General features: G+C 41.1%; 2 protein-coding genes across 5 annotated transcripts in view; both read right to left on the reverse strand.

Annotated features, from left to right (window-relative positions):
* Window positions 1-25,432, reverse strand: part of LOC119657745 — a 35,612-nt gene extending 10,180 nt beyond the window's left edge. Inside the window, exons 1-4 of one of the 3 annotated variants that reach the window (XM_038064791.1) lie at window positions 25,092-25,432; window positions 4,732-5,093; window positions 4,497-4,665; window positions 4,132-4,431 (exon numbers count right to left, since the gene is read on the reverse strand). In XM_038064791.1, coding sequence (XP_037920719.1) covers window positions 4,132-4,431; window positions 4,497-4,665; window positions 4,732-5,081 — 819 coding nt within the window. In that variant the 5' untranslated portion in view covers window positions 5,082-5,093; window positions 25,092-25,432. Of the gene's footprint in view, window positions 1-4,131; window positions 4,432-4,496; window positions 4,666-4,731; window positions 5,094-10,188; window positions 10,500-25,091 lie in introns of those variants that run through there. The other 2 variants (XM_038064793.1, XM_038064790.1) reach the window with 2 other exon arrangements.
* Window positions 13,796-25,201, reverse strand: LOC119657744. Of its 2 annotated transcripts, XM_038064789.1 has the most exons (6): window positions 25,072-25,201; window positions 14,905-15,266; window positions 14,668-14,836; window positions 14,302-14,601; window positions 14,203-14,238; window positions 13,796-13,839 (listed from the first exon to the last, which is right to left on the reverse strand). In XM_038064789.1, the coding sequence occupies exons 2-6, from the start codon at window positions 15,252-15,254 to the stop codon at window positions 13,810-13,812; spliced, it is 885 nt and encodes a 294-aa protein (XP_037920717.1). In that variant the 5' UTR covers window positions 15,255-15,266; window positions 25,072-25,201; the 3' UTR covers window positions 13,796-13,809. The 2 variants fall into 2 exon arrangements, with proteins under 2 accessions (XP_037920717.1, XP_037920716.1); XM_038064788.1 differs by having other exon boundaries at window positions 13,803-14,238.
* Window positions 25,433-25,647: the final 215 nt, after the last annotated feature.

Here is a 25,647-nt window from a genome sequence, read left to right on the forward strand (position 1 = left end):
TATAAGGGCAATATCTATGGTAGAAAAAGAAGACGAGGCAGACCCTGTCTAAGATGGAGCGATGGCGTTGGCCAGGACGCCAGACAGCTTTTAGGGATATCGAATTGGTGGACCTCGGCGCAAAACCGGGATGTCTGGAGTTCCTTATTAAGGCAGGCCTAGACCGGATACCGGTTGTTGCGCCGTTGATGATGATGATGATGTAAGCGAGGATTTCTTGTATGGATGTGAACGAGAATTTTATGGGTACTTTTGGTAAATGCTTACACGCAAAAATAGATCAAAAATCAAGAGTTGAACTAGTGACGTTGCGGTTCGCCGGTACGTAGATGGTGCTTTCAGTTTAACTGGCGACCTGGTACGTTGCGGATTCATTCGGTATAACTGACAGGCCGGGCTGGACGTGGAAGGCGGGCTTTACTTATTCTGTTCGGGTCGATAACCAAAGCGCAGAAAGCAACGAGGATTGCGCACTTTTCACCACGAACGAGCTGGAAGAAGCAGACACATTTACCTACCCTATTCATAGAAAAAACGGGAATATAGCTACATATGTAAAAAATGGGGGAAAAGCATAGGGATATATCTCGTAAACAGAAAAAGAACTACTAAGCTCGGGAAATAGAACCACTTATCCTTGTTGTCTCTAATTTGTAAGCCTTCTTATTTCTGCGAATACTAATTTTCGCGAGCGATGCGAATTATTAAAATCGGTTTACTGTTTGTTATAATAGGTTAAAGGTGTCTCTTTTGTGGAAGACTTTGAACGTCAGAATCACACTAAAGTGAATAGGTTGTCATACTTAACACATAAACGTTGCGAGTTAGGCGTAAACGGTGTAAATAATCACTCAAATATTCTTACATAAGAAATTTGTTTATTGAAAATTAATTAAATTGTTGCAGCATTACCTTTTTTTACTTTCAACTCCCTGTAATCCTTCCCGACTTCACAATATTAAAATTACTATTCTTTAATTATTCATTTTAAAACGTCATTAATTTCTTTCCAACATTTTCTCCAAACCCAATCAAACTTTTCTCAACCACATATAATTAATAATTTTAGTTTATTTAAAATGAAAATGCTCGCTTACCTCTTCGATACTTGTGCACAGTTGAATGCATTTTGGCTGGCCGAAATGGAGCACAGAGCGCAGATGGAGCATTGGGCTTCACCACGCCAGTGCGTCTTCGTTCGTTCAGGCTAAAGTACACAGATGACACAGTGGAAACAGGTGCTGACGATATAGAGAGAACATTGTACCAACCTCAACTTGATGCTGGTGCCGGGGTAGATTTTAGACAAAGTAGCGAAGGCGAATCTAGCACTGTTATTGGGTCGGGTGACGTCAAGTTCGGTGCCACCGTCGGCAGGGACAAACAACACTTTCAAAATAGATAACTTGACCGGTACCTTTCATATTCTATCCATTAATACAGATAAGAAAGGTGCATTGATCCTTTAGACTGAGAAGCTTGATTTTGTTGGTGTTTATTTTCAGTGTGACTTTTCTTGCCCCCGTTTCAAAATTCAGACCCATTTGGGCAAGGTTCTTGAAAGAGACAACAAATGTCATAAAGCAGCCAATGCAACCCTTGGAGTCACTAAGCCTGGTAAAAAGTTCAATCATCACCATCAACGGCGCAACAACCGGTATCTGGTCTAGGCTTACCTTAATAAGGAACTCCAGACATCCCGGTTTTGGCCGAGGTCCACCAATTCGATATCCCTAAAAGCTGTGGCGTCAGTTCAATAAGCGAGATAATTGGCTTTGTAATGACGATGTCCAAATAAAGGTCTGTGAGTAGAAACGCCCATATTATAAGTTTCCGCCGGTAAAACACGTGGCGACTTTATAAGAATGCGAATTGGGTAGTAACGTAATCGTTCGCTATTGTCTGAGAAACCCGTTACAAACATCCTTATAATAAATCGGACATTCAAGACGGCGGGTACATAGGATATACACTGTACTTTGCTTACCGACCGACGAGCCATGACGGAATACTTCAAGTAAACTTCAACGGAGGGATTTGTTCATCCTCCACTTCCATAAACATCGTCGTCATTTGGAGCAATGCCACCTGCCATTGCTACAGAAGTCGAGGGAAACAATCAAATGAATAAAATCGAGGACAGAACCTGATGGCTTCGCATCTTAGCTTTGGGAATCTACGCGCTGAGATCTCACGCCGTGGCTCAGAGAGTTCTTCAGTCACGCTAAGCGGGTTCTCATGGCAAAATACAGTGAGAAATATTCTCCTCTCTATATTATACTTCTGGATATAGAGAAAGACCCCTTGTAAACTTATCTGGTAAACTTTGTACGCAGGATTACATTGTTGAGCCGTGGCCTGAAAAGCAAAGTTTGAAATATGGCAGGAATGTTAAAACGGCTCCGGATCCATTAACAAAGCGGCCTCTCGCACTTCTCTTTTGTCTTGCCATGGACACTGCCACATGGAACATTCAACGTGCAACATCCTATACATTCGTCGTTGCAGATAATGTTTTGCTTACTTTTCACAAACAGCTCCTCGCGATAATGGAAATAAGGTGTTGCGTTGAACCAGTGGCGTAACATAACATGATCACATCCGAAATGAGGACATCCGTTGCACCGATCGTGATATTCGTGTAATTCGTATTAACCAGAATTCAGTTGCTAAGATTTGTCTGAACATCGGAGTCAATGGGAAACGCCCAAAAGGACGGCCGAAACAACGATAGGCAAGATGGTAATTTAAGAGTCTAGCGGCTCCATTTAGTGCCAAACTTTGATCGAGCAAAGAACGCAACCGATCAAGACGAGCCGACCCAGCTGATCTGATACTGGGTGGAACATAGGGGAGTGAGGGTCAAAATGTGTGACCTAACGAGTGAAACAGCTCTTGTTCTCAGGATTTAACCAACCGAAAAATAAAAAAAAACCAGGATGGCATATCTATATGAAATCTATGAGAACTTGGCTAAGAAGTTGGGATCGTTGGAAACTGCTGCCATTTCGCTTTATCTTTAGTCGCAGATGTTTTGGCATAACGCAGTAGTTGTGGTTTGCCCGAATGCGCTTTGACGGTGACAAAGGCAAGGCCTTCGCTTAACCGGGGAGGGTAAGTCAAGGTCAGAAGAACCCCTTTTTTCGAGGCAAGGCTTGTTGAAACTGGCGGTCGTTACTATTCATGGTCACATCTAAAACCACTGCCACCATTCTGTCTTCCGCGCGGTAGTCACACCATGACTTGGAGTTTTGGTTACTGATTGACTTCAGGTTTCTCCTCTGGTTTCCGAGAGGATTTTTTTACAGGTCTTCTTCACCATCGTGTTTACTATTTGATCGTTCTTTATGTGGACACAGTAAGATCGGGTCACGTGTCACGCGGTATTTGTTTATGTTATTTATCTCTGGATTTATATGCGATCTTCTGGGTTGCTGTAATGATTAAATTCGATAGAAATTTAGAGTAATGAATACCGTTTCAGTGGCCATCTTCAGTGCTTGTTTGTCATGGGAATTAGACCTGCTCATAAATTCTACTTCGTACAGAATACGTCTTTCAAATTTCATGAGGGTGAGTTATGTACAATTTGTAGAAATCAGAAAAGTACAAAGACAACATTATTTTTTGATAATCACTTCATTTTATTGCCTTTATTGCGTTTTCGAACACATTTAATTTTTCATAATATTTTAAAGCATATTGCAAAGTTTCAATATATCTTTTACTGGACATTCCGACATTCCGTTTTATGCTTGCTATCGACTCATCTACGAATTGAGCGTATGAATTTGATTTTGATTCTTCCCACTCTAAAGAAATCAGGGGAAACGCCCCAAAGAGATTGATTAAGCTGAATAGCTCATGTCGTCGCATCTCACAAAAGATTTGTTTAATATCTGGCACTGATTTAACCCCTATCTTTTTAAGAGTGTCTTCAAAGATCGGAAAGTAGTACTTTTCGATGAACTCTTCTTTTCGTTTCAAAATAGGCAATTGAGCGCTTGTTATGAAAAAATAATTTAAATCGAATGCCGGACTATTCACAAAACTTGCCTGGAAGTCAACCTGGAAGAAAACTTGATATGAAAGTTGAACTGACTATTATCCTGATAGGAAAAGTGGTCTTACAAAAAGAGCGTCATTTGGTGCTCCATTATCATATCGGAACATGATGTTATTAACCCACACATCACCGTGGTTAACTGTCCTAGTATCTTCAACACACAATGCTATACTTGACAACACTACGGCGGAAAAATTATTAAATAGTACCATCAGTTGCGGCCCGAAATGTTCAAATCCAGGCATTTCGGCGACCATTTCAGCAGCTTTCTTTATGTTCTTCCGGAAGTAGATTTGAAATACTTCTGTATTAACGGAGGCTCTACAGCAAAAGCCTTCTTTGAACTTCTCTTGAAGATTCGGAGTCTATTGGTAAGGAAAAAATCAGTTTTTATACATTTCAGATTTGAATAAGGACAATATTCATTTACCTTTTGTAGGACATGCATTGAAGCAGCATGAAACTTCGCGAGCTTGTTCAGAACTATTTTGCAATGGATCTCATTCAGACCTTGTACCCGGTCGGCCAGCGAATATCCTTCAGCCTTTAGATCTTGGAATACTATTGTTTGAACGGGAGTTTCCACTGCATAGTAACACCTGGTAAGCATATATAAATGAATATTGGAGAACCTGAGAGGGGATGGTTAGTATTTCAGTCATTACCTTGGTGCTATCCAGCAATGTCTCAAAAGTTGATGTACTTGAGGCAGGAGGTCAAAATAAGCGGATTTTTCTTTCCTGTGAAGGTTGATTTCGGCAAGAAAGGCGCGATCTCCATCAGTCGGCATACTTTTTACCATTAGTTGCAAGTCTTTGCTTCCATTTCCGGTACCCTTGTATTTAAAGTAGATGCGATACATAAAACTAGTGTAGTTATCGCCTGGATTAGTTCCCATAGTGATTTTGAAATTTTCTATTTCAATATTTGGGTTGTTTAACCCTTCACGCAAACATATTGTAAAGAAATCTTTGTCCAAATAGGGTGGATAGTTGCTAGCTATAGCGGTTTCCATAGTATCTTGTTTCTAGAATAATAGGAGTGATTACTATTGAGTTTTTCGATAACCTTGTAAGTGAAGGATGCTCATCGAAATGCTACGTTAGAACAAAACTTGGCTAGAGCTAAAATTTTTGCTTAAAGATCCTGACTCTGCATCCACCAAATGGAGTGCAAGTCTCTCGTTTTCAAAAGATAATAAGTGAAGGCAGGGGTCAAAGCCCAAATATAGTTGCAATGGCAGGGCCGTAGAGAGACAAACCGAGCCCGGGGGTGAAAATTATACGGAAAACGGGGCAAGGCGGAAAGTTATCTGGGTCGAACATGAAAATTATCCGCGTCTTCCTATTATCGCCAGTTTCCATTGATACTTCTGATCCAGGTCCCCGAATAAATTCTAGATCAGGGGGATTCCCCTTTTCTATCTTCCTTTGGTCGGATCTTTGTGAAAAGTGCCCCAAATTTGTAGCCATACAAAGTGGTAGTGAATCACGGGAGGAAAATAAATTTGAGTTCCGTTGTGACTGACTTTGTCAATGTGTTAAAATCTTGTAACAGAGATCATTTTGACGAAATTGTAAATTGTGGGACGGTTCGGTGTCTACAATAGGTGCGATAGAGAGGGAAGGTTTTATTTCGTTTGTAGATGATTTCCTGGGATCTCCGGCGTTTGCGTCAGCAGTTTTATGTTATGTAGGCTAACTATTTGTTATGTAGGCAGCGGATCAAATGGACCTAAAAAATACACGTTTTTAAGGTTTGTAAGGTTTTGTTTGCAAAATAAAACCTTATTAAAATCGGTTCAATGTCTGTCTGTCTGTCCATCTGTCTGTCTGCCCTTTTTTTAAGGTGGTGGAAATCTTCAAAAGACTCTGGCCTGGGCACGCCAGAGTGTCTGGTCCCATCGCTGTTGCCATCTGCTTATGGATCTCTCTCTTTCGGCTTTTTACCTGAGATAAGGGATAGACGTGGTGTTATAAATGTTCATCATTTCGGTTGCCAGGATGTCAATCGGCATTATTCTGAGACGGCCCTGAAGGCAGAACACACCCCTAAGGATGTTCTTCTGTAAACCGTACTCAGTTTATATGTATTGCCTAAAATCTGCAGCGTGTTTCCCCAAACTGGGACTGCATACAGCACGATAGAACTCACCATCCTGGCTATGAGCAGCCTGCAAATATGCCGCTGTCCTCCCACGTTCGGCATCACCCTTGCGAGAGTCATACTCGTGGTGGATGCTTTTTTGCAAGTATACTCTATGTGCTGCTTAAAGTTGAGTTTTCCGTCTATCATCACCCCCAAATATTTGATGGCCGGCTTGGAAGTGATGACAGTTCTGGGGGGTTTAACGTAAGTACCTGCCGTGAAGGCATAATCCCACGGTCCTCTTCGGACACGGATTGATTTTTGGACCACAATCAGAACCCCGCCATGCAAGCACAGCGGTTCTGGTTTATACTGAGTGCAAGCACAGGATTTATACCAGTGGATGCGAGGCCTATCTAACGACACCCGAGTTGTACAGCGCAACTCCACGCTCGAGCACCGAGGAGCTCTGCCCGCGATGTAGGCATAACCACAACCACCATGAAACTCCCACCAGGGGCCCAACCGCAAATAACCGGGCCGAGAACACATCCTCCAGGAATTCTCCAGGGGCATATGCTCTCAGAGGGCCATCCCGGTTCCCATGGTACCAGATAACCTCCGCTGAGGCTTCGTGGCAGAGCCATTTCAGATGAGTCCCTTGAAAACTCGGGTCTGATCGCCCTCATCGAGTACGTGGGGACGGAAGGCTTGGAACTGATGATACGATTCCTGATTCTAATGCAGGCGTAATTTCTTTTGCGGCGCTTAGTGATGAGGACCGCTTCCGTCTTTTCCTCAGCGAGAGCCAGTCCAGCGTTCTCCAATCAAGCCTTAACAACACTGATAGCTTCGCTTGAGTACAACTCAGCATCCTCGAGATGCTTTGTGACCACAACCAACGCTATATCATCGGCGTAGCCCACCACCGTGGCTTCCTCCGGAAAGAGAAGATTAAGAGTCTCGTTTTACATGATGTTCCACAGTAGTGGGCCCAGTACAGAGCCCTGTGGGACACCCGCGGAGACAACGTACTCCTTGGGTCCATCATCGGTATTATACCAGAGTGTTCGCTCATGCAAATAGCCATCTATAATAGCGGCGAGGTAGGTGGGAACACCAATCGCCGCCAGAGACTTTCGTATAAGGTTCCAATTTGCCGAGTTGAATGCATTCCTCACATCCAGGGTGACCACCACACAATATTTGCTGGTGCAACCCGTTCCATGAATTGCATTTTCGGCCAAGCCAGTAACCATTTAGATGGCATCAATGGTTGAGCTGGTTTTACGGAACCCATACTGCCTATCTAGTCTGTCTGTCTATCACAAGAACTTTTCTCAGAAACGGCTATGTTGATTGACACGAAATTTGGTGAGAAGGTGGGAACTGTGGACATGCAGTGAGTTATGTCCTTCTAGGTTGAATGTAGGGGGGGGGTTCCCATCCATATAAAAGGAGGGTGTAAAATTTTTTTTCACCGACTGTAGTCATGTGGGGTATCAAATGATTAGTACTTTTCGAAGCCCGTCTTAGTTTTGAGATTCATTAAAAAGGCGGGGATTGGGAGGGGTGGAACGTGATGATTTCTTTAACGGACCCATTCTCAGAAACTACCCATCCGAAAAATCTAAAAGCTGCCTCTATATGGTATCCAGGCCTCAAAATACTCTCCATATCGCTATCCGTTCAAATTAACTTACTAATAGTATATTGCCATACTTTTGTGGAAATTGAGTGAAACCCCCTTAAGTGCATCCCAAAGTGGCAGTAGTATAAACTATAATATGAAGCATATTATCCCCAAGTTTGATCAAAATCATACTATTACTAACAAAGTTACAATAGCTCAAAGTTGACTCTCCCCTGTAAATTTGCTGCAACTAAATACCAATATCACACTAAAGTGGGTAGTCAGACATTCTAAATGCAAATACATAACGGGCTACGTACAAATGGAATGGTACTCCACTTAAATATACTCACAGAAGAAGCAAACAAAACCTTTCATACCTGAAGCGCCCAGCTTTCGGTTTCCCGAATCTATCCTAAAGTGATAACGTAAGTGGCACAAAGAACATTATATAGATCCTTGGTGCATTTGAGATTTGTCAAACGCTCAATGTAATGCTTGCACTTAACTGTGAAATGAAACAGATAAACATCACGTAATCCCTGCGCTATCAATGACTATTTTCGATTTGATTTCATTCTGGAGAAAAAATAAAAGTTTAAGGAGGAGTGCCTTATCACGATAATCTGGGTGTGCGGGGCTATTTAGATAATCACTTTTTGCCGGTTATCAGGCATTGATTCGCTGTTCAAAATCTTGATCACTCCTTGGTTTACTTTATATTTAACTAGTCCGGCTGTAATTTCATGGGTTCTTGGCGGCTTATAGCTAACAAGCTGATGTAGTGCGTGGATCGTTTCTCCCTGTATCCCTAGCGTGCCGATATTTTGGTTGATGTGCAATTCATCAAAGTTCTTAACCAAACGCTCCCATACAGCCAGAAAGCGGATTTTCTTCTTTGCTTTTACAGGAAAGGTATCAAGGTGTATATGGTTTCATGATGCTGCCTTGCTGATAAGACTGTTGCTTTTAGCCGGTTTGGTCCTTCTACTCCTCTAGTTTACAGATTTGTTGGCTTTCCTAGTCTACCTTTTTCTGCCTGTGAAGTCACTTCTTCTTTCGATGGAGTTCGTGGTTAGTCCCTGTATATTGACTTTAATTAGGAATTCTTTTTATAATATAAATAAAATATTAAATTATTAATTACCAGGACACAAACTTTTCTATATAAGTGATAGCCTGTACTTTTTTCACGTCGGGTTTGAATGCTAAAGTTATTCATTAAGTGTTCCTGGGATAGGTAGGAGCACGTCCTAACCCATGTAAAATCCAATCCGTATAAATGTTTCTTGAATGCTATTAAGGGGGTCATCCCGTGTGTCGGATCCGCGGAATCGAATTTTTTTTTGGCATCAGTTGTATCTAGACAGTCATGCGGAAATTATAGTGTTAAACATGAATGACGTTTAAATGACTTCGCTAAAAGGACAAGAATTGAAGCCAAGGCCGTACATGTGTTTCTTCAAGAAACCTAAGGTTTATGGACTAGGTATAGCAGATTAATGGTCAGTTAAGGTTTTATGGCTAAAAATCGCATTCTACTTTTTAAATGCGTTTTTCTCGAAACCGCATGTTGAAAATCGGCTGCAACCATAGCCCAAAATCTATCCAACCAAATTCTTTGAAATTTTCACGACTTATTCCGAACATATTTCTATGGTCCGCAAACTAGGATAATTGCGATTCATTTAGAATTTTTTTTTTATTCATTGAAGAAGCCGTAAAAAACGCCAAAATTAAAAAAAAAAATTTAACAAGGCACCAAAAATTTAGTTTTTAATATTTTTTAATAATTTTAGTTTGCAGACTGTAGTTAAGTCTGTACGTTAAAATGCCGATTACTTTTTTTCTCTAAGATGTTTGCAGCGCGCTCTTGCGGGGCAGCAGAAAAACACCTTTTTTTGGAGATGGGTGTATAAATTGCTCTGTATTTCAATAACTATGTGATCGGGCTGGAAAAATTACTATGCACGCTCAAGATATTAATAAATCTATGGTGAAAAGTTTGTATTTGCATCTTTCTCCAGTTCCTCACAAAAAATTTCTAAAAAAAGCCAAAAAAAACGGCCTTTACACGGGATGACCCCCTTAAAGTACAACAAGAAACCTGTACTGTGAGCTTCTAATGCTCTTGATAAACGCTTAGTACGTAATGTTTTTGTCTTTTTTGGCTAGCTATCACTTAAAAAAGTCGATGCGAACTCTGCAAAGCAACTGGACGAAATTAAGGATACAGGCATTTTTAAGTATGGAGTTATGCGGTGCAGTAAGAGCTAGATTTAGCGTGAATGTATAGGATTTGAACCTCCCCTTTTTTATGTGGTTTTACTTTAGTCATATTTTAGATACACGAGAGCATTATATATGTTTACACAGATTCTATGAAAATATTTAGACTTACATTTAGTGTGGATGAATTACGAGTAAATTAATTATTTACGACAGGATCGGAGTTACTAGAAATTTTTCAGTTATGACTTCAAATATTTCTGTAAGGTATAAGGTCTCCGTCCACTACACATTTAGGCACCACAAGCTGCACTGGGACCAGTTTTTGTACACAATGCTTAATTGCTACTTAATTGCCGCGAATGACTTCAGAGTGAATGCTGGTGTGGACGATAAGATAATTTGAATCAATTGTAGGATTTGAATAGTTGGATTAATTAAATTCATTTAGATGTATGCTCGGAAAAGATAAGAGAAGATTTCACAACGAGAGTTAATTGAGATAGTAAGTACTTATTACAAGCAGTTCTAACTTATTACAAGTGATTTACTGTTTGTCATGTTAGCTGGTGGTAAATTAGGGAATAATCTCATGCTTCTAGTGATAAGATAAAGTAATTGACATGGTGTTGGTTTGACGGAGTCAACTCTCGAAGATGTGTTGCTTCTTCCGAATTGTCAATGCTACGAAAATACTTTCAGGTATCATTATCACCCATTCTTGTACTTAAGGATTAGCTCTGGATCGCTATTGGGTATATGGTTAGTACGCTTACGAGCGGGAACAGTGAACGATTTCGCAGTGAGAATTTCGTTCAATTGGAAGAATTAGAGTTAGAGAGTAGTTCAAATAAATTTGTAGAATTGAAATCAATTGTTATTGAGTAAGTGCTGGGATTCACAGTGTTAAGCGAAGAAAGTATTGTAACCGATTAAAGATACAATTGTATGGCTCTAGGCAGAAAACAGTATCGTTCAGTTACGACCAAGTGCTGCTTTATGGCGAACTCCACCAGGTCAAGGAAGAGGGTTTGAGGCAAAGAACTTTGCACTACTCTCATTAAAACAAAAATAATATCCTGAGATCATAATTATAATAATCGTTGGCGCAACAGTCCAACTGGATCAGGGCCTTGAAGTATGTTGGAGCATTTCATTGAAGACCGTAACGGTACACTACAGAATTACAGTACCCTATATGAGGCAATGTGGTCGCCCTAGATTATTACTCTGATTTGACTCAAGTACTCATTCACAGCAGCAAATCCAACTGTCAATAGCTAGATTTAAACCGCGACCTTCTTTGTGGTCTTACCAATGAGCTATCCCGACACTAGGAACATGGGAGTATAGTTGGAGTTGTTCGAGTATGCTAAATCCAATCTGATCCTTTTTGATGGCAGGCCTGTGACAGACCGACCAAGCAAATGCATCCAATGTCGTTAAAAATAAAATGATCGTGTTGAGTCGAAAGCCTCGGAAAAATACTAGGGCGTGCAATTCGGTCAACCCCGCGTCGGTCGAGAAATGGGTTAGCGTTCTCGATGCATGGACGGCGTTAGTGTGTAAGTAAACTAGTTCGGGTAAAACAAATACGTGTCCGCATACTAAACATTGGCGCCCTCATTGGAAAGACCGAGGAACTCGCAAGAGCCCTTCGGAAAAGGCGCATTCACGTCTGCGCTCTATAAGAAACCCGATGGTCTGATCGCGCAGTCGGTAAAAATGGCTATAAACTTCTCTATTTTGGTAACCCACACGCTCAATACGGTGGTTGGAAAAGGAAAGGATAACAAACAACAGAACTCACTGAGCACTTGGAAAAGGAAAGGATAACAAACAACAGAACTCACTGAGCATGAATACCCGCCTAGCGAGGATTGCGTCGTTTTTAACAAAAATTCAACGTGCAACACTCGTCTTTGCAGATAATGTTTTCCTTGCATCTCACAAACGGCTCCTTGTAAGAATAGAGATATGGTGTTGAAGCAGTGACGTATCATTTCATGATCACATCCGAAAAGAGGACATCCGCCATCGATATGCGGTTGCATCGATCTTGGTATTCATGTAATTCATGCTAACCAGAGTTCCTAAGATTTGAACATCGAAGTCGATGGGAAGCAACCAAAAAGACGATCGAAACAACAATGGCCTGATACGCAAGATGATGATTTGAGAGCCTAGCGGCTTCAGCTAGAGCAGGCCTTTGACCGAGTAAAATCGCACGATCAATCAAAATGAGTCGACCCTGCTGATCTGATACTGGGTGGAACATAAGGAAATGATGGGTCAAAATGTGTGGCCCAAAAAGTGAAACAGTTCTCGTTCTCAGGATCTACTCCACTGACAAATCAGAAAAAAATTAAAACAGCGTATCTATATGAAATCTATGGGAAATATGGCACCTGATTTACGCTTTAAATGAAGGTGTCGTGGCCTGCAAGTCTCCCTCGCTGATAACCACTTGTAACTTGACGGTCCAAGCCCACGGTAGAGCAGGCTTTCCGTTGCCTCCCTAGCCTTCTTTCGATTCACAATTGACATTTGTAAGGAAAGTTCTTGCTCTATCAGCTCAGATGTAGCAACATCCAAGTGGGGGTGTTACTTAGGATATCAGATTCACCAGATCTGGAAACCAGAGAATGCACTTTTTGAACGATTGCAGTTCAGAGACTCTTTTCAGAATTAGTCGCGCACTCTCCCCCATGTCGTTGAGAGAGGGGCAGTACTGTCTGAGCCAATCGTTTGTGCTTTCGTCGGCAAAGTTTAGCCGTAGCAATTTACGGTATACACTTGATGTCTTGCGAAGATGAAAGCCCTTACACCTAGAAGGAATTGAAATAAATTGAAATAATAAAAACTTGTTGTTTCTTATTCGTTGGTGTGGGTAATTTATTCTTGCAAATACCGATATTTCGGGAACCACTTGTTCCCTTCATTAGTGCAAACTTGTTTGCACTGATGAAGCTATCAAACAAAGGAGTTTCTCCATAAGCTGCTTGCTCCGCTCAATATCGTAACTGAAGGAATTGTTATCGTCATGCATGGCTTCAAAATCCTTGGCTGCAAATGAAGACTTAGACGCTGTTGGCCGAGTCCTCTTTGCTACACTTTTGGGCTGAGAAGTTGCGATTGTCGGAAGACCGCTGCTGCGTCTGTTTGCCCTGAGCCGCAGAGCTTTGGATGCTCCTTTCCCTCAACCTTGGCATAACCTGCGAGTCGTGGAAAAGGCAAGGCATTTGTTTAACCGGGGAAAGTAAGTCAATTTCAGAAAAGCCCCTTTTGTGGAGACAAAGTCGTTTGAAACTGGGTGTCGTCGCTGTCCATCGCCACATCTAAAACTATTGCTATCATTCAGTCTTCGGCGCGGTAGTTTTGATTGCCGCTGACATCAGGTTTCTCCTTAGGTTCCCTAGAGGATCTTTCTTAGTACATCATCATGGCAAGGTAGGTAATCGTGTTTACTATTTGATCGTTTGAGTAGATACAGTGAGATTGGATCACGTAAACTGGCTGCCACTCCTGCATTATGGGGTGAACGTTGCACATTGAGTTCCTGCGCGGTACTTGTTTATGTTATTTATTTTTGGCTGTATGGGCGACTTTCTGGGTTGCAACAATGCCTAAATTCGGTAGAATTTTATAATAATGAGTGTCATCTCAGTGCTCCAGTGCTGCTCATTAGAGACTACTTCTTAGAGAATACGTCTTTCAAATTTCATGGGAGTGAGTTATGTACCATTTATAGAAATCAGAAAAGCACAAAGACAAAATTTTATCGAAAACCATTTCATTTTATTGCCTTCATTGCATTTTCGAACACGTTTAATTTTTCATAATATTTTAGAGCATATTGCATAGTTTCAATAAATCTTTCACTGGACATTCCAACATTTCGTTTTATGCTTGCTATCGACTCATCTACGAATTGAGCGTGTGAATTTGATTTCGATTCTTCCCACTCTAAAGAAATTAGAGGAAGCGCCCCAAAGAGGTTGATTAAGCTGAATAGCTCGTGTCGTCGCATCTCACCAAGGATTTGTTCAATGGTAGGCAGGGATTTAACCCCTATGTTTTTAAGAGTGTCTTCAAAGACCGGAAAGTAGTATTTTTCGATAAACTCTTCTTTTCGTTTCAAAATAGGCAATTGAGCGCTTGTGATAAAAAAATAATTTAAATCGAATGCCGGACTATTCACAAAACTTCCTTGAAAGTCAACCTGGAAGAAAAGTTTTTATGGTTGTAGAATTGACGATTATCCTGAAAGAAAAAGGAGTCTTACAAAAAGAGCGTCATTTGGTGTCCCATTATCATATCGGAACATGATGTTATTAACCCACAAATCACCGTGGTTAACTGTCCTAATATCTTCAACACACAATGCTATACTTGACAACACTATGGCAGGAAAATTGTCAAATAATGCCATCAGTTGCGGCCCGAAATGTTCAAATCCAGGCATTTCGGCGACCATTTCAGCAGCTTTCTTTAAGTTCTTGCGGAAAAAGATTTGAAATACTTCTGTGTTAACAGCGGCTCTACAGCAAAAACCTTCTTTGAACTTCTCTTGAAGATTCGGAGTCTATTGATAAGGAAAAAATCGGTTTTTAGTACATTTCAGATTTGAATAAGGACAATATGCGTTTACCTTTTGTAGGATATGTGCTGAAGCAGCATGAAACTTCGCGAGCTTGTTCAGAACTATTTCGCAATGGATTTCATTCAGTCCTTGTACTCGGTCGGCTATCGAATATCCTTCAGCCTTCAGATCTTGGAATACAATCGTTTGAACGGGAGTGTCCACGGCATAGTAACATCTGGTAAGCATATACGAAAATGAAAATTGGAGAATTGGAGAAGGGATGGTTAGTGTCTCAGTCATTACCTTGGTGCTATCCAGCAATGTCTCAAAAGTTGATGTACTTGAGGCAGGAGGTCAAAATACGCGGACTTTTCTTTCATGTGAAGGTTGACATCGGCAGGAAAGGTGCGATCTCCATCTGTCGGTATACTTTTTACCATTAGCTGCAAGTCTTTGCATCCAATTTCGGTATCCTTGTATTTAATATAGACGCGATACAGGAAACTAGTGTAGTTATCACCTGGATTAGTTCCCATAGTAATATTGAAATTTTTTATTTCAATATTTGAGTTGTTTAAACCTTCACGCAAACATATTGTGAAGAAATCTTTGTCCAAATAGGGTGGATAGTTGGTAGCTATTGCGGTTTCCATAGTATCTTATTTCTAGAATAATAGGAGTGATTAGTATTGAGTTTTTCGATAATCTTGTAAGTCAAGGATGTTCATCGAAATGTAATAATAATAAAAAATGAAGAAGTGGAAAGGGCTCACGGTTTTGCACCAGTGCAGAAGAAACTTCTGCAGGTGCTGCGTCACCCCTCTCTCTCGCTTTTGGAGCAGCGTGGTCAAAGGGGTTTTGCAGATATTAAACGCTCCTTTATATAATTCGGAAAACATGAAGTGCGCGCTAATTATACTGAACGTAAACCCGTCCATACTTTGGACCAAAACTTGGCTAGAGCTAAAATTTTTGCTTAAAGATTGAAGGAACTTGCCTCTGCATCCACTTGATATCCGACCGGACCAAATGGAGTGCAAGTTACTTCCTCTTTGTTCAGTCCACGAACCTCTCGTTTTCAAAAGCTAATAGATGAAGACAGGGGTTAAAGCCCAAATATAGTTGTAACGGCAGGGTCGTAGGGAGAAAAACCGAGACCGGGGGTGAAAATTATACGAAAAAGGGGGTCAAGGGTGAAAATGAAAATTATCCGTGTTTACCGATTATCGGCAATTTCCATTGAAACTTCTAATCCGGGTCCCCGAGAATATTCCCAGGCCAGGGGGATTCCCCCTGTTCACCATCTTTTGGTCAGATCTGTGTGAAAGGTGTAAGCGAGAAAAGTGCCCCAACTTTGTAACCATACAGAGTGGTAGTGAATCACGGGAGAAAAGTAAATTTGAGTTCCGTTGTGACTGATTTTGCGAATGTGTTAAAATCTTGTAACAAGGATCATTTTGACGAAATTGTAAATTGTGGGACGGTTCGGTGTCTACCATAGGTGCGACAGGGGGGGAAGTTATTATTTCGTTCGTAGATGATTTCCTGTGATTTCTGACGATCGCGTCAGCAGTTTTAAGTTGTATAGGCAGCGGATGAAATCGACTAAAAACAAAAAACATCTGTTTTTATATTATACTACTGATATTGATCCTTGTTGCATTTAAGATGTGTCAAATAATCAATGTAATACTTGCACTTAATTGTGAAATGAAACAGATTAGCATCACATAATCCCTGCGTTATCAATGACTATTTTCGATTTGATTTCATTCTGGAGAAAAAATAAAAGTTGGAGGAGTGTTTTATCACGATAATATGGGAGTCCGGGGCTATTAAGCCCATCAATATATCAACTTAATCACTTTTTGCGGGCTATCGGGCATTGATTCGCTGTTCAAAATCTTGATCAGTCCTTGGTTTACTTAAACTCCTTTGTATTTAAGTAGTTCGGCTGTAATTCCATGGGCTCCTAACGGCTTATAGCTAGTAGGTTGATGTATTGGACCGTTTCTTTCTTTATCCCTAGCGTGTCGATATTTTGGTTGGTGTGCAATTCCTCAAAGTTCTCAAGTAGTCGCTCCCATACGGTCAGAAAGCGGATTTTCTTCCTTGCTTCGACAGGAGGGGTGTCGAGGTGCATAGGGCTTTATGATGCCGCCTTGCTGATAAGACTGTTGCTTTTAGACGGTTTGGTCCCTCTACTTCTCTAGTTTACAGATTTCTTGGCTTTCCCAGGCTACCTTTTTCTGCCTATGAAGTCACTTCTTCTTTCGATGGAGTTTGTGGTTAGTCCCTGTGCACGCTCCGTTTTCTGCCATTGCTACATTACCATATGATGCCCGATATTTCGTTCCGATGGTAGCTTACAACTATCATCCAAGCAATGGTTCCGACGTTTCTGGTTACTGGGGCCAAATATATTTGCGTCCATTTCAATGATAACGTTTGTCAGGTCATTGTCAACTTCACTTGTCGATGCCTCATCTGAATGTTGTTGAAGTTATTGTGGTATTTGTTTCCTCTTGTATCCATCTATTTATTGTCAGAATGGATTTGAGGTGGTGTTGTCATTTGAGTCCGCAATACCATCCCAAGGAGATAGGGGTGGGATTCTATATTGGTCCTCCATCTTAAAAACGTTGAGAGTATTTGATTTTGTACGACCAACCGAAACGCTAACGATGGCAGAGGCGAATGTGTTGTAGTAGGATGCATTCGAGAAACTAGCCAGGATACTGAGCAACTTTCGAAAGGACAGCAAATATCGACATTCTTATCAATACTTCAAAGTTATTCAGCAACGTTCGACACAGTCGAGAAGATGTAATACTTAAAGGCGCATCTCTTGGGGGAAGTCGTTCGGGTAGTTCAACATTTAGACATAAGCAACGATAGCTGCGGAGGCGAATGGAAAATTCTAGACGAAAGATTCGATAACAAAAAGGCTATTGCATGGAATCATATGCACAGATTTTTGCAACCTTGCGGCAGCTAAAGAAGATCAAGATTCAGCTATAATGGATGCAACCGCTGAATTTCTCGCCAACAAGAAAGGGGTTGGCATCAACACCGACAACTGGAATGAGATTAGCATCAGCACATGATCAGCCAGAAATTTGATATTCAATCGCGAAAGCTATGGGAAGTTTCGCTGGGATCAGGTTCCGAGATACCTAAGTAAGAAATGTAAATGAATTTTCTAACTGGTCGTTGCCGAGCATTAGAGGTACTAGGCACACATAAAAGGACAGGCAAGGTAAACGCGTTTATAACAAATGAAGCAATCGATAAATTTTTTTTTGCCAAAAAAATTGCTTTAGTACTCAGTAAAACATGTTTAAGGCATTGAGTATTCCACAAGGAAAGAATCTAATTCGAAAATAAAGTGCATGTTAAACTGCATGAAGAAACGTCATAATGTCAAGAATTGTCCTTCGAATGTGTAACAACATTATATATTACTGCATAGTAATGATGACCACAAGAAGATAAAAACCAAGGAACTCGCAAGGCAATCAACTTCTGTGAGAGATTGCTTCAAGAGCTCTCACCGGCAGTGGCTTACAAATAAGTTTCATCATCGAAAGAGCAGCTCAGTTGTTAGGGATAGAGGTTCAACATGCAAGGTTCAAGATCAGTGGTCTAGGACCAAAGCTTCCCATATAAACAAGTGGTGAAATAGATATATGTATACACTCCAAGAATGGAGGAGATATAAAATTACCAACTCTTATCATCTCAAAATTAATAAAGTTTGTCCAGCAGTTGAGATGAAAGTTAAATTAGCAGCATACTGGAGCTTCCGAGATTCAGTCGATCCTGAATACGGAGTTCTAGGAAATATTGACGTTCTACCGGGTATTTGGATTATTTGTGTTACCGGAATCCATACAAGGCGCCCTATACTTCTCAAAATGAAGTTAGGGTGGGCACTATTTGGACCCACTCCGAATACAGACTTTATCACCATGGTTACTAGAGGGGACACCCCAAATGAACTATTACGAAAATTTTGGAACTCGAAGAAATTCCAACTGTAAATCAGATGATAAGGTAGGAAGAAGCAGTTGTAAACTGGTACCGAACAACCACTCAACGAGAGGAATCGAGGTCAGATTTTAATTCGGCAACTCCACCCTATTAGCCATATTTCCCAGCGCTGCCAAATTGTGAGTAATAACCTAAAACCCTCCATCTTTTCCCTCTTTGACACTCCTGGTCTGGTAAGGGTACATTGAAGATAAGCACGAGCTGCTATGATGTACGATTATATAAAGTAGCTTTAAGTTTTAAGTGGTTCTAAGTATCCTAAGTTAGAACAGTGGTTAGAGCACTAGTGTTAATTCAGCAATGAGATTTAATCCGCCCGGATGGCTCAAGTGATTAGAGCGCTGGGGTTATCGCACGGAAGGTCGCGGCTCAAATCGCATTGGCGGCAGTGGGATTTGTATCATGATTTGACGTCGGATACCAGTCAACTCAGCTATGAATGAGTACTTGAGTCAAATCAGGGTAATAATCTCGGGCGATCGCAATGCTGACCACATTGCGCCCTATAGGGTACTGTAATCCTCTACTGTTACGATTTTGAATGAAGTGCTCTAACATACGTCAAGAACTTGATCCAGTTGGATTGTTGGATTTCTTTTATTTCGCGAGCTAATGGCTCATAGTTCACCATCTTCTCCACGTATTTCCGTTCGATGCTGCTATTATGGGGAATAGCAACATCAATGATATACGCGGAGCGACCTGTATCGTCAACTAACAGTACGTCAGGCTTGTTATGCAGAATATGGCGATCGGTCAGAACTTGCCGGTAAACCGGACATGTTCCCGTGATCAGCCCATATAAGCAAGGTTTTGATGGATAACCTTACATACAGCATTATGCCTGGTGATGTATTGCACCGGTGCTACAACAGTACAGCCAAAAATGAATGGTCCAACGTCTCTAACGCCGAACCACACACTCTGCACTGGTCGTTCTCCACCCGTTCTTTCATGATGAGCTTTTTATAAGTGCGCCCACGCCGTCCTGAATGACACACATGAACCCCTCCGTCTCAGCACACAGCCATCTATTCGAGAAATGTAAATCGACAAATAGCTGCCAAAGACAATTCATGTGTTTACGGTGCATCGCCTTCGACTTCCATTCGTCGATCTGCTCTTGGTCCGACTTCACCCCACTCAGAGGATTGAAAGATCGATCCTTCAAGTTAAATGGAGTTAGTCCACAGTCTGCCTTACAGACAGCTGCATGCAAGGAACTCGCCTGCTCTTTCCTGTAGAAATAAGCGCGCAGCGAGTCGACTTGGCAATGATGTTGTGCCGCCACGTTCACCACGCCCCTACCGCCAATGTCACGAGGTAGGTTCATCCGCTCCACGGCAGATTTTGAGTGCCCTCCTGTGTGTCATTCAGGAGCTTAAAAAAAGTTCATCATGAAAGAACGGGTGGAGAACGACCAGTGCAGAATGTGTGGTTCGGCTTTAGAGACGTTGGATCATCTCATTTCTGGCTGTACTGTTATGGTATCGGTGCAATACATCACCAGGCACAATGCTGTATGCAAGGTTATACATCAAAACCTTGCATATAAGCATAGGCTCATCAAGCAGTACTTGATAGTTCTGCTTACAGCATGTATTGGGACCAGCAAGTTCTGACTGATCGCCATACTCCACACAGCAAGCCTGAAGTACTGTTAGTTGACAAGACGGGTCGCTCTGTGTATATTATTGATGTTGGTATCCCCCATAATAGCAAAATTGAACGGAAATACGTGGAGAAGAAGGTGAATTATGCGGCATTGGCTCGGGAAATCAAAGAAATTTGGCGTCTCGAGCGGGTAGTAGTAGTTCCCATAATATTGTCATCTACAGGTATTGTAAGTAATTCCCTCACGGCTTCCCTTGATGTCCTGGGACTTTCGCACAGTCTGGTTCAAATCATGCAGAAGTACACCATTCTGCATACGTGCTCGATGTTGCGAGGAGTTCTTGTCGGATTCTCCCACTGACCTACCACCGGCCACCACCACCAATGCCCCTTTAGTTTTTAAGTAGGTAGGATCGTCCGAGCCTAAATGCTTGGCATTTAGTGCTAGTATTAAGTAAAATCCGGCATCTGCCGAGATTGTGATAACTCGGAAATAAACTAAATTTTGGCGCGTTGTTAAACTTTTTTTGTAAATTTTGGTGTTTTTTCAAGGCTTCTTTAATGAATAAAAAACAAACTATTGAATGAATCGCAATTATCTTAGTTTGCGAAGCGTAGAAATATGGATAGAATAGGATAGTTTCGAGAAAAACGCATTTAAAAAGTAGAATGTGATTTTTAACCATAAAATCTTAACTGACCAATAATCTGCTATACCTAGTTCATAAACCTTAGGTTTCTTGAAGAAACACAAGTAAAACCCTAGCTTCAGTTCTTATGATTTTAGCGAAGTCATTCGAACGTCATTCGGACCGATAAATATGAGCTTTATTACGGCGATCCACATAAACCTGGCATGCGACATTTTACTTGTTTAACACTGGAACTTCCGAACGACTCTGAATATCAAAAAATCATTTTGCCCAATATTCTATAGTATGTCTAGATACAATTGATTCCAAAAAAACGGGTTGACCCTCTTAAGCTACAAATAAGCTACCAGCTGGTCCGGTCCAGCATTAAGTTGATGCGGACTTAGGACCCCATCATTCTCAAAACGAAGCTACCAATATTGAGATGTGAGTCACTATTGAAAAATAAAATAAATAAATCAATGATGATGCAAAATGTTCCGCATAGGGTCATAACATAATCAAACAAATTTTGGTCAATTAAATATCAATGGGCGTTGCATTTTTATTTTGTGTTTATAGCTGGGCTTTCGGCGTACTTGGAATTTCGTGATATGAGGGGACAGAAGGTGACCAACCCATTGGAGCCGCGGATGGTTCATAACAATTCCGATGTAGAAAAAGTTTGTTCGGATTCCGTAATTAATGTCGTCAAGCTGTCCTAACTTTTGGAAAACGAAACCGACAAAGTAGTGCTTTTTGAATACTAAATTATGCAACTGAAGGCAACAAATGGGAGGCTGTTCCAGCAACTGCATCAACAAACGAAAACGATAGAATGGACGAGAAAATTAATGCAACCACCGTATAATAATCGAATAATCTACCAGCGGATTTACCAGCTAGTAGAAGCAGTATACCGTTGACTTCAGGAAAGTCTACATTAATTCAAATCAAAATCTACAACAATATCAATAACTACAGCAATATCAGCAGCTATAGTAACGCAAACCGAACAAGAACACAGCAGAACAGGTAAGTCGTGAGAAACTTTCTGTTATCATATTCAAAACCGGAAGACTGTCAAAAAGAAACCCTCCCCAAAAAAGTTCTTCTTAAACGTAATAGCCCTACTTCAACACAAATTCTAACCAAAACAAGACTTGAATACGACTCCGCATAAGAATCTTCGCAGAAGGTAACATTTACTTATCCATCAGATCAACAGAATAATCTTGTTGCAAGAAGGCTAGATAATTCCTTTTCTTGCAACGAGGTACGACAAACACTCTTTCGTCTAGGCATAATCACAGCAGCAGCTGTGCGAAAGAAGCTACTCACCGCCAATTAGAATTAGCTGCATCTTTCCTTAGTTATGTTCAAACCAGGTTTCCAATCCCCCGGACTCGCGCTCTATTTCACACGATATTAGCTTTTAAAGCTATCGAACAAAGGACGTAACTCAGTGGATAAACTGTCAGAGGTCTAGTCATGCCGCATCAAATTGTAATATGTCGTACTGATGCGCAAAATACAACAACTACTATGGATCTAGAGAGCGTCAGAAGAAGAAGGAGGAAAACCCTTCATGTGCAAATCCAAGATACTGCAACTGCCGAGCTTCATTAGGGCCAAGACCAGTTAACAACAACCAACATGATCTCATAACACTACCAGCCGGTTAGCACCGTAAATCAAGTACCCTTACCTGCGCTTCAAGTCAAAGCGCAAAGATCTAACCTTTTATCAGACGGCAAAGCTCCATTTCATACGGCGCTTCCAACACTAGCGCAAACATTATCCGAATTTCAAAATAATTCATTTAAACGTAAATTCACCACGTACTACCTCTCTTCCAATCTTTTTCCCTGGTTGTAAGTTACCTATAACTTACCAAACTGAAAAACTTCTAAAATTGACCGTCCACGTATTTAACGTAGAGGTCCAAGGGGAGGGGGTACCAAGAGTATATTGAGGGCATCTGCTGGACAGGACTTTTAATACTGTAAAGTTTGGTTCTGTTATACTTTTCGCTCAGTGCTTGCCACCACAAAATAGAAAGGTACGTTAGGACGGGATGAACCTCGGTTGTATAGGTACATCCTCGTCCGAAGACATTTCTTTACAAAGGTTATCTTGCAGGCGTAGAGCGTTACACTCCTGCTTTTAACCCTAACATCTATGTTCGGTGTATAATTTAACTAGGATTACACTCGGATACATTATATTGAAGTTCATTTATCGTTTATATGGCCGCGAACGGTGGGATTCGGTTACCTTTGACTTAGTGGTAAATAGTTCGCTTCAGTTCACAGGGACACCTTCCCAAATGAACCTTCTATGACTTCACTCATAATGGCGCGAAAAGTTCCTTACACTAAAACCACCAACTCGTAGGCATACGCCACCACTTTCACGTCGTTCCTGTCCAAAGCACAGGAGAGATACATATCTTTTGAATTGACTTTAAGCAGGGATTCTTTTTATAATATAATTAACATATGAAATTGCTCTTGTTAACAGAAATAGCCATATTCAGAAAAATTATTAATCACCAGGACACAAACTTTTCTCGAGCCGACCCCGCTTGTAAACAAAGGCTGAAGAAAAATAAAAAGAAGAAGACCAGGACACAAACTTTTCTATATAAGTGATAGCGTGTACAAATTCTTTTCACGTCGGGGTTGAATGCTAAAATTGTTCATTAAGTGGTCCTGGGATGGGTAGGAGTACGCCTTAACTTATATCAGCATCACCATCAACGGCGCAACAACCGATATCCGGTCTAGGCCTGCCTTAATAAGGAACTCCAGACAACCCGGTTTTGCGCCAAAGTCCACCAATTCGATATCCCTTAAAGCTCTCTGGCGTCCTTACCTACGCCATCGCTCCATCTTAGGCAGGGTCTGCCTCGTCTTCCTTTTCTACCATAGATATTGCCCTTATAAACTTTCCGGATGGGATCATCCTCATCCATACGGATTAAGTGACCCGCCCACCGTAACCTATTGAGCCGGATTTTATCCAAAACCAGATGGTCATGGTATCGCTCATAGATTTCGTCGTTATGTAGGCTACGGAATCGTCCATCCTGATGTAGGGAGCTAAAAATTCTTCGGAGGATTCTTCTCTCGAACGCGGTCAAGAGTTCGCAATTCTTCTTGCTAAGAACCCAAGTGTCCGAGGAATACATGAAAACTGGCAAGATCATAGTCTTGTACAGTAAGAGCTTTGACCCTATGGTGAGACGTTTCGAGCGGATTTCATCATCGTAGTTGTTATCGGTTGTGATTTTCGACCCTAGATAGGAGAAATTATCAACGGTCTCAAAGTTGTATTCTCCTATCTTTATTCTTCCTATTTGACATGTGCGGTTTGATGTTGTCGGTTGGTTGGTTTTCGATGCTGACGTTTGTCTTGCCTTCATTGATGTGCAGCCCAAGATCTCGCGCCGATTGCCGCCTGCTCGATCTGGATGAAGGCAGTTTGTACGTCTCGGGTGGTTCTTCCCATGATGTCGATATCGTCAGCATAGGCTTGGGTAGACTTAAAGAGGATCGTACCCCTTGCATTTACCTCAGCATCGCGGATTACTTTCTCGAGGGCCAGGTTAAAGAGGACGCATGATAGGGCATCCCCTTGTCGTAGACCGTTGTTGATGTCGAAAGGTCTTGAGAGTGATCCCGCTGCTTTTATCTGGCCTCGCACATTGGTCAGGGTTAGCCTAGTCAGTCTTATCAATTTCGTCGGGATACCGAATTCTGTCATGGCCGTGTACAGTTTTAACCCATATAGAAACTGCAATCGGAACAAATGTTTGTTAAAGGCGATTAAAGTGCAACAGGAAATCTGTACTGTGAGCTTCTAATGCCCTTGATAAACGCTTGGTACGTAATGTTTCTGTATTTTTTTAGCTAGCCATCACTGACCACTTGAAAAAAAATCGATAGGAACTCGGCAAAGCAACTGGACGAAATTAAGAACACATGAATGTTTACGTATGGAGTTATGCGGGGCGATAGGTGCCAGTTGATTCTTACCTAGTTTTCGCGTGAAGGTATAGGGTTTCAACGTTCGCCTTTTTATGTGTAGTTTACTTACTTACTATATTTTTGATACACGAGAGAATAATATGTATTTACATAAATTCTATGAAAATATTTAGACTTACATTTAGTGGTGACGACTTGCGAGTAAATTAATTGTTTACGACAGGGTCGGAGTTATTAGAAATTTTTCAGTTATCACTTCAAATATATCAGTAAGGTATAAGGTCTATGTCCTCCGTCCACTAAACATTTAGGCACCACAAGCTGCACTGGGACCAGTTTTTGTACACAATGCTTAATTGCTACTTAATTGCCGCGAATGACTTCACAGTGAATGCTGGCGTGAACAGTAAGATGTTTTGAGTCAATTGTAGGATTTGAATAGTTAGATTGATTAAATTCATTTAGATGTATGCTTGAAAAAGTAAGAGAAAATTTCGCAACGCGAGCTAATTGGGGCCGTAAGTACTAATTACAAACGATTCTAACTTATTGCAAGTGATTTACTATTTATCATAGCAGCTGGTGGTAAATTAGGGAATAATCTCATGTTTCTAGTGATAAGATAAAGTAATTGGCATGTTGTTGCTCTGACGGAGTTGACTGTCGTAGACGTGTTGCTTCTTACGAATTGTGAATATGGAAATAATTCCACGTATCATTATCACCCATTATTGTGATTAAGTGATAGAATTATA

Source organism: Hermetia illucens, chromosome 5 (assembly GCF_905115235.1).
Source record: "Hermetia illucens chromosome 5, iHerIll2.2.curated.20191125, whole genome shotgun sequence".
NCBI lineage: Eukaryota > Metazoa > Arthropoda > Insecta > Diptera > Stratiomyidae > Hermetia > Hermetia illucens.